The sequence below is a fragment of the Pteropus alecto genome, unplaced genomic scaffold (genome assembly GCF_000325575.1).
Source record: "Pteropus alecto unplaced genomic scaffold, ASM32557v1 scaffold71, whole genome shotgun sequence".
NCBI lineage: Eukaryota > Metazoa > Chordata > Mammalia > Chiroptera > Pteropodidae > Pteropus > Pteropus alecto.
Genome location: NW_006433024.1, coordinates 1866307 through 1876240, shown reverse-complemented (window position 1 = coordinate 1876240; position 9934 = coordinate 1866307). Strand labels below are relative to the sequence as shown.

The following is a 9934-nucleotide window of genomic DNA, read 5'->3' as shown; positions in this document are numbered from 1 at the left end:
TTCTCGACAGCTCTTGGTTAAAATACGCTGGCCTTCTGCAAGGACTTTTCCTCCATAGATACATTTTGCTGTAACAAAACAGAAAAATGGCTCAGACAGACATGCTATGCAACAAAATGACCTCAGAAGTGCCATCAAACTCCAATAGATTCCACAAACATAGATTCTCTGATTCTCAGCAATACAAATCTCTTTGTCTAGAGTAATACATGGGAATAGTGTCGGGTAACTATTGAATTCCCCAGTCAGCCTGTCATCATGATTACGTTTGCCATGAGCCCTTCACACCAAGGATATACAACTATTGCAATGGTGCAGTTGCAGAAGGAACTAGAGAGTGAAACGATGTGGTTAGAAGTTAAAACAAAGAAGTGGTTGTCATCTCCAGGGAATGCAATAGCTTTGATTCAGACACTCCAGCTGTAAGATGAATAAGTAGGTGAAAGGGAACTCATATATGTTCCAATCATCAGAACCTTGGCCATAATGCAGAAAGATTCCATTTTTTCCCTTGTGATCATGAAAAGTGCATGTCCTTAGCCCATCTGTTCCCCAGAAGCTCAGAGACAATGGAGAAATACCAGCCAAGCCAGTAGGTGCTTTATCAATGCACTAGAGAGACTGCCTTTGGAAAAGTGAGCTTAACAGGCTAACAGGGACATGGAGTAGATAAGCCTTTTAGAAAAGTTAGAAGCATAAATGGAGCTCCCACTACTCAGCTGAGATTCCACTGGGACTCAGTCTTTGATTCAACTTCCTGACCAACTTTTAAACAAGTACAGAATATGCTAATTTGATAAGACTCTAATGTGTCTCCATCAAATTTTCCAGCCCCATTAACAGGAACAAAAGTCCTGATCGCTTCCTCTCCCACACAGATGAGGATTCCTGTAGCCCTAGTCCTCAGGCAAAGCAGAAGTGAAGACATGCACTCTAAGAGATCCCTACCTCGAATCACTGTTTGTCTTAGAAAACCACCTCACCTCTCAGGGTCTCCATTTCTATAGCGGTTTTAAAAAAATGTTAATTAAATGTGATAGTCTCCTAGTTCTACAATCTTATGACTCTCCTGGAATGTTCAAGTACATAGGGACTTTAGCAATCAACTTGTCTAAATCCCTCTTGTTAGTCACAGGAGGAGCAAAGCCCAGAGGCACTGGTCTACTTGACCTCACGAACACACAGTGGATGCTGGCCATACTGTGCTACCCATACCCTCCTCCATGGACAAGCGACACATTCCTGCAGCTGCTGGGACAGTTGACCACCAACAGCTCTCAGCTACATATTGATTTAGGACTTGCCCTTGGCTAAAGAGAGCCACCTTGCCCAAAGTCAAGTCCTCTTCAGCCAATGAGTGATAAGCCCCTTGCCCCAGCTCAGGATAACTCTGAAAGGTCATTCCAGCTCCAGAACTCTCTAAAGGAATGACAGACATATTTGTTGTAACTGCAGTTCACTGCAGTTCATCCTCTGGTTCTGCCCAATTCTGTTTTCTTCTCTATCACACTCCCACCTGGGAACTGATCCTGACAGAACTTCCTACTAAAGTATAAATCTCCATTTCAGAGTCTGGTTCCCCTCAGAACCTGACCTGAGACGACCCACACCTTACTCAAATCTATTCCATTCCGGAATCCACTCTCAGTAAATGGCATCACTATCCACCCCGCACCACATCCCACTACCTGGGGTCCTTCTAACCTCCCCCTCTTACTCAGCCCCACGTCCCATCAGTACCCACATCCTAACAATGCTCCCTCCTTAAATTTCTCAAGTCAACCTACTTTTCTCCATTTCCTACCGCCTGCCCGCAAACACTGTCTTCATTCAGGCCATCATCATCCCTCTTGTTTAGTATACTGGAACTTCCTAACTTATATCCTATGTCCTGCTCTCAATCTCATCCAGTTGTTCTTCACACAACAGTCAGGCATATTTTTTTAAGTGCAAATATGAGGCCCTGCTTTAAAAGCATTATGGATCACTAATGCTCCCAGAACATAGTCCGAATTCCTTAATTCAGCACACAAGGCCATTGATGTGGCTCCTCATTCTCTCTCAAGTTTCATAGCTCACCAACTCCTATGTGTTCACTCGCCCTCCCATACATGCACATCTCCACATATGCTCTGGCCAGGCTTTCTCTCTCTCCTGGAATTTGCATATACTCTTCTCTTCTCTAGTAACACTCAGCCTCATCCACCTTCCACTGGCAACCACCTCTCCTATAAACCCGACAGTTTCAGCTTAGGCCTAACTTCCCTGTTCTTGGCTTTTAACACTGGTGAATTGCCCTCACTTTGTGCTTCTGCTGTGCTCTGGACCTAGCCCTACCACAGCAACATGTCATATTTTATCTCAGTGGCCCATTTAATTATACAACTCCCCTGCTAACAGTAAGGGCCATAAGGGTAGGGGCTACGGCTATTCATAATTTTATCTCCAGCCCCAAGCTCAATACCTCTCTGGGTTTATTGTTAGGTAACAATAAATAATCTTAAAATTAATGAGCCTCTAGTTGGTAACAAAAAAACAATCAAATTTCCTGATTCCCAGATAAGAGTTCTTTCTGCTCTTCAATGCAATTTTAAACATTAAAAGCAGATACCAAAGGCTGCAGAACAAAACAGCAACAACAATAAAAAAGTAAAGAATCGGTATAATTTTCTAGATAGGCCTCTTCCTCCTTTCATTAAAATAAATACACACACACACACACATATATATATTTGCAAAAACCAATATATATATTTGCAAAAACCAAAATCATTTTCTAGTATTCATTCCAGCTAAGATTTACATAATATAGAAATGGGGGTACTGGGGGAACTTTATCAATGGAGAAATTAAACCAGAAGAACAACTAGCTTAAATACATTGTCAGCTGCAGGTAGTTCATTCTTTAATGGAGAAAGGAAACCTAACTATCAAGAAGTTATTTTATCTTTTATGGTGAAATTGCCAATGGCCAATTAGTTAGGCAGCAAAAACATTGGTGGTGCAAATGCTTGCAGCAAAGAGGTTTATAGCGAAACTACCTGATAGGGCTCTTAGAGATGGTATCTGAAGCCAGGTCTGTAATGAGCTCACTCAGGGAGGAAGGATCCTTGGGTGTTCAGCCTTTCTAATCTGCCACTCTCCATTACAGTGTAATACAGAGTGCTGATTTTGATATTCTAAGCTGCTGAGTTCCAAGGGATGGCTCCAGTGTATGCACGGTACAGATACCTAAATGAAGACAGAGGAACCTCATGTCCACATCTGACAGGGGTGCTAAGTCATACCTGTCAATTGTTTATTCAGTGTGCACCCAAATGGCAAAAGTGTACAATTGTTGCATTAGAAAAATCAGGATCCAATTTGAAAGGCTAGAAGATGTCTGTGGGTACAGAAAGATGCAACTGAATACCTTTTTCTAAATCCTCAGTACATTTGTTTCTGCCATCATGGAGAAGTATGTGTTCATGTGAAGTTTCAATTTCATGGTCGGACATGTGAAATATTCTAGTTTGCATGTCCCCAGTGTGATGTGAAGGGCTTCAGGTATCCATTTACATTTCTACTCATACTGAAAGCTGTTGGATTGGAGTCCCAAATGCCCCAGCCAAATGCACCAGAGCCTGGCTCACCTTATGCTTGAATTTCCTCAGATGTCAAAAATAAGCCTCTTGGCTGTAGATCAAAAGGCTGGATAGTAAAGACTGATAGTAGGCATAGGGAGGGCAGAGGCAGGGAAGGAGGGGCACAGTCAGAGGAGTGGGATAGTATGAGAAAGCAGGGGAAATTCTTGTGACCTCCAGTGGTGATCTTGAAAGCTGTCTTAAGGTAATTTCATAGATACTTGATATCATAATCAGAGACACATCCTGCATGAGTGCCAAAGCTGCAAATGGCTGAGGCGTGCATTATCGTAGTGATATTCACAGCTCCCAAAGTATCCTGCTATGTGAGGACATAAAGTTCAGTGGACATTTAATTTTTATACCAGACTGGTGGATTTGAGGGCTGGATGAGTCCCCATGTGTGGTGCGAATGGAAACAATCAGACATTACTATCTCCAGATAGGAGTTCTGGGGTGAGTCTGCCAGAGGAAGAAAGGAGTCAAGCAAACGTCCTAAGACAGGGTAGCAAGTGTGCTCGTACCATTGTGGGGGTGGCAAGGGGCAAAATAAAGAAGAAAAATCTATTTCTTTGCTTCCCAGCCTGGGCCAAGAAGCAGATGGCAGATTTGACAGCAGGGCATTTAGCAGAACTGTCACTCTGGAACGAGCCATCTTGCCAAGTTGGCAGCAGCTGTGCTTGGGAGTGTGGGAGTTTATTAGACAGGAATTCCAGGCTTTGGGAGGTGTGGTCTCCCCATGCAAGTAAATTGGGGAAGCCGCATCATCAGGACCAGTAAATCATGGTCAACTGATTTATCTAGAAAATCGAGGCATAAAAGATGGCCGGGGATATTTTATATATACACAACTGATGAATCTCGAAGGCTCTCCTGAGTTTTTCCCGATGCCTCCCAAACAAATACTACCTCTAAGAGCCCGGTCTGGCAGTTACACCGTAAACCTCTTTGCTGCAAGCATGTGCACCACCAGCATTTTCGCTGACTAACTAATTGGCCATTGGCAATTTCACCATAAAAGATAAAATAACTTCTTGATAGTTAGGTTTCATTTCTCCATTAAAGAATGAACTACCTGCAGCTGACAATGTATTTAAGCTGGTTGTTCGTCTGGTTTCATTTCTCCATTGATAAAGTTCCCCCAGTACTCCCATTTCTATATTATGTAAATCTTAGCCGGAACGAATAATAGAAAATGATAACATATCAGTTTTTTGCAAATCCTTGGGTGAGCACAGTCTTCTCTTCCACTTGTCAAAACCAAAAGTTTACCAAGCTATGGCAAATAGAATAGACAGCTACTGATTCACAGCAGTCTTCAAGAGCACTTATTATCAATTCTTGAGCTGGAAAATGCTACCTCTCTTAATGAAGAAAGTTCCGTGAAAAAAAGTTCAATGTCGAAAGGAGACAAATAGACAAGAAAAAAAAAAAAAAAAAGTATAATACTATGAACAAAAAACTTCAAAGATAATGTATTTTCATTTTTTGCAGTGCAGTCTTTTTAATTTTAGTAATTTTTCACGTTTCATTATGTCCTTTTTAATTCCCTTTTATTTTTTATTCTTTTATCTTTCATGGCAAAACTGCCTTACAGCCAATTAGTTATGCAGCAAACATGTTTGCAGCAAAGATGCTTACAGGGAAACCACCTAGAACCCTCTGAGCAAGATGCCCACATCAAACTGGTTGTCCCTCAGGCATCTCCAAATCAAACAAGCAAAACAAAAAGCAGCCTCTCCAGTCTAGTTCTTCCACCTACCTTATTTCTGTAAATCACACTATGAGTCTCCCACCAGCTCTTGTCAAAGTCTAGCAACTTCTCCCCTAAAGACACTTTGTCCCTGATTCATCTGTCTCAAGAAAAAAAAAAACAAAAAACCTTCTTTTGGAGTACCTACCATGAACCAGATCCTTTGGCTATCATTCACATCCACCCCTTCCTTCTCTTCTCTCCAGGCAGGGCCTACCTGACAGCCTCACTGCCTCCACCTGGAATATGCCTGAATCTCATGTCCAATCCCCACCAGCTCTCCTGATGCAGCAGCCTTTGTAAAAGCACTTCTTTGATTATGCTACAATTCTACTTTAAAATCTTGCTTTTAAGGACCACAGCCAATGCTGTGTTTACTTCCATGGTCTTGCACGTACAATTCCCTGTGGTAGGTGTGTTCTTACCCACCTATCCACATAGAAAACTCATATTCATTTGTCCACAGCCTGCTCAGCTATTACTTCCGCTATGATGTTTTCCTAGCACACGTGCACTCATGTGCACATACACACACACGAGTTTCTGATGGAGTTAATCCCTCCCTTCTCTGTGCTACTGCTGCATCTTTCACTGTGTGCATGACGTAAAATACTCTATCGTAACAAGATAGTGTGTAAGCATCTTCCTGGACAGCAGGGGGTGGAAGAGCTAGGTTAAGAGCATCAGCTGTGGAGCCAGACTGCCTGGGTTTTATGTTGGCTCCTCCAAAGCTGAGAGACCTTGGACAAGTTACTTCTCTCTGTGCTTCACTTCCTCATCTGTAAAATGAGAGTAATAATGAAGCCTACTACTTTAGGTTGCTGGAAGAATTAAATGAATTAACACACATAAAAGGGCTGAACTCAGTGCCTGACATAAAATAGAAGGTCCGTATATGCCTGTTGTTATAGCCAGAAGGACAGTGTTTGTTTGGGAGATGAATCTCAGTAAGATGACTGAATAAATCGAATGGAATACAATCATCATCATCCATCCCCGACCCACTTCTGTAGCTTTATTTCTACTTCCCACCAAAAGAAGCCTCCATTATTAGACAGGCCATCTCCCTTTCCCTCTGCCACCTCTATTCCTTTGTAAATGCTGTTGGGCACAGCTGAAGATCCCCTCTCCATCCTCCTCTGTCTCTACCATCTCTGACAGGTTTCAAACCTGTCCACCAAAAGAACACAGACTACAGAACACCGCTGCCTGGAGATTCTGATTTACCAGGTCAAAGTAGGGGCCTGGGACTCTCTAGATTAAGAAGTTCACCAGGTGATTCTAATGTGCAGCTCGGTATGTTTGATGCCTTGAAGAGCAGACACGGAACAAATTTTTGAGGAATAAAACTCCTCTAATAACTCCTGAACTGCCATGCCCACAGCTAATGAATCTAGAAGGCTCTCCTGAGTTTTCCCTGATTCCTCCCAAACAGATAGAGGAACATTCTAGTATCAGGACCTGGTACCTCCACTATGAAAACCTCCTTGTCCTTGAAAAGGGGCTTTGCTTCAGAATAGGACAAAGTACTTTTTTAGGCAATGAACCAAGACAGGAACTCAGACAAGTTCTGTCCTCTTTCCCACAGATGCCTGCTGTCTTCTGTAAGTGCTGCAGCTCCTGAGGCCATGACAAGTACATGAACACTTAATAAGTCAGCAGACAAAACAATTTGCTTTTGTATATGGCTCCTTTTGCCTGAGCCAGATCAATACCTTTCCAGAGTCCCTAGCATACTTCTCCCACCCAAACCCAGAGAGTAGCTTAGGAAATTTATCTGAAAGGGACAAAAGTAATTATTCTCCACCCTTTTTCTGATGTGGATATTTGAAAACCTCTAGAATTCCACTAACTAGTATCAGAACTCTGCTTCATCAATCCTCATTCTCCTCTTTTTCACCCCACTTCTCAAACTGCCATAATAATCTTCCTGAAGGCTAGAAATATTTAGCTTGGCTCCACTTCCTCCAGGGAGTATCTCATGATTATCAACAATGTCCTCCCTGACCCTCCCACAAGTCATTAGTCTATACTCCAACAGTGCCCCATCCATGTGCCTAATATGATCGCACTTAAAATTCTAGACACCATAAATCATGTCTCTAACTTGAAAGTGAGCCCTCTCACCATTCCAGACACCCACACTGCATAAATGCCTAATACATATTTCTATAATCAGAAATGAAAATCTTCTAGGCAAAAGTTCCCCAAACTTTTAATTACCAGAGGTGGCTTGCATCAATTCTTTTCAAGTTTTTTTTTTTTTTGAGTAGTCTTCATAACTTATCTGCATTACCATTTTATTAAACTATAAACATGTCAAACTATCAATCAAAGCTGCCAAGAAAATTAGTGATAGCTAAATAAATTCCTATGAATTCCAAACACACTCGTGTGTTAGTCTTTATATTCAGCATCTTGGTAAAATTGGATAACTTACTAAATATTTTTTAAAACTTAAAATTCTCCAATAAATTAAAGAAAAATGACTACCCTATACATTTGTAGTGAGAGAACAATTTGACCATATGTATTAAAGGGGCTCCAAAAATATCAGTCATTTGGCATAGTAATTCTACTCTAGAGAATTCCACATTAATAAAATATAAAATACAAAAACATGTGTTTTCTATGCAAAATGTTATTAAAGAGTAATTTATAAAAGGGAAAAGTGGAAAACAACCTAGCTATCTAACACTTGGAGAATGATTAAGTAAGTAATGTAGCAGCCAAACAATGAAACTCATTAAAATGAGGTTTATACAGTTTTTTTAAACATAAAAATACACTTAAGTGATAGTGGTAAGTCAATAAGGTAAAACAAAAAATTATCTGCACAGTAAGATCTCAAATGTACACAAAATATAATTTTTAAAAATGAAATCCACTAAAAGTTCAAGAGCATTTCCAAGTGATGGCATTATGGGAGATTTCTCCATCTTTATTTTTACTTTTCTTTGTGATTTCAAATGTTACACAATAAACATGTTGCTTTTTCAAGGAGAAAACCAAAAGGTTAAAACACAAAGCAACTGTAAGACTCATCTACCGCATGTCCAAAAAACAACTTGCAGGAAACAGCATTCACAGGTCTGTCTAGGGAACTCAAAATAATAAATTTAAAATGTCTCACATTTTTAAATAAAAATTCCCAATAGTTGTTCAACTTCCTCCTCTGACTGTTGTATAAAATTGCAAAATTGGAAAAAAATAATCTGTACCTACAAAGAACCACCTTTCAATCAGGGCAGCAAACCATCATCTTCATACTATTATCTTCAACAGACATGACTTGGAACAGAAAAGCTCTTGGAACAGAAACTTAAAAGAAAGCTTATTTTTTTAAATCGACTCCAAGTACACTCTCAAGAGTAATGGGAATACTATACCAACCGTGAGAAGAAGGAATATTTGAAAGTTCCTTTTGAAAAAGTTCAGCAAAGGTTTGGGCAGGTGTGACCAAACCATCAATCTCACTTCCACTGTCATATTAGGTAACATGATGTTCTTGGCAAAAAGCTAGACCACTGTCTTTTGAAAACCTAATGACACTGGTGTTTTTCAACAGAAAAATGATCTTGTAAGTTATCCATAGGATGCCACCTTCCTAGCGTGAACTCTCCTTTTCTAAGAAGACCATATGATTTGATGAAAAGACTAGGAGCTCTGAAATCAAACAGAACTAGTTTTACATCTCACCTTGGCCACTCACCAGTCTTGTGACCTTGGTTAGTTCACTTCCCTAAGCCTAAAATCCCTGTAAAACAGGGCTAATCATAATCCCCACCAAAAGGATTAAGATGAAGATTCAATAAGCTAATGAAATTCCAGTGCCTAGCATAGTAACTGGCACATATTATGCATTCTAAATGACAGCTTTTACTCTTACTGCTTGTCTCAGTGTTCATTCCACTCTTTCACTTGAAACAGCGCCCTTCGTAATACAAAGAGAAAAGGACTTTATAACTTGAACAAGCCAACTATGAAGGAAATTATTTCAGCATTTTAACTGAAGTTCATCTTGAAATTCCAAACGGAAGGTTTTTAATAATAGAAAATGTAGCCAAGACCTCAGAATACCAAAACAGAATTTCGTGTTTAACTTGATCATTCAGGACGAGGGGGACCAAACACATGGAGCTCTGGAGTCCAGACTTTATGGATCGACTCCACCCATTCCCAGTTGTGTGACTCTGTAAAAGTGACTTAATCCCTGTGAACACCAGTTTCTTCTACACAGAATGGGAAAAAGAACAGTAATTACGGTAGATGTGAGAATTCTAAAAAAACAGCTTAAAGTGTCTGCCACATCATAGGTGATTAAAATCCAGCAGCCCTTCTCTTCATACATATAATATTACATCAACTGCTGGTGCTCCATTTCGTCAATGTTAATCAGTTAGTACCTAAAATATGGGGGCGGGGGAATAAATCTCAAAACACAGAGGGCCACTCTGACCCTCAGTCAGTACTTACGTCGGCAAACCTTACAGCACTGGCCAGCAATGTGCACAGGGAGGGAGTCTGGGGAGCAATTGAGAGGGGGACGACATCCTTC

The 9934-nt window shown here is 40.6% G+C and overlaps 1 protein-coding gene across 1 annotated transcript in view; it reads right to left on the bottom strand.

Moving 5' to 3' along the window:
- Positions 1-9934, bottom strand: part of NELL1 (neural EGFL like 1) — a 709438-nt gene that overhangs the window by 524885 nt on the left and 174619 nt on the right. Inside the window, exons 10-11 of the mRNA XM_015586345.2 lie at positions 9853-9930; positions 9-68 (exon numbers count right to left, since the gene is read on the bottom strand). Of these exons, the coding sequence (XP_015441831.1) occupies positions 9-68; positions 9853-9930 (138 nt within the window). The remainder of the gene's footprint in view (positions 1-8; positions 69-9852; positions 9931-9934) is intronic.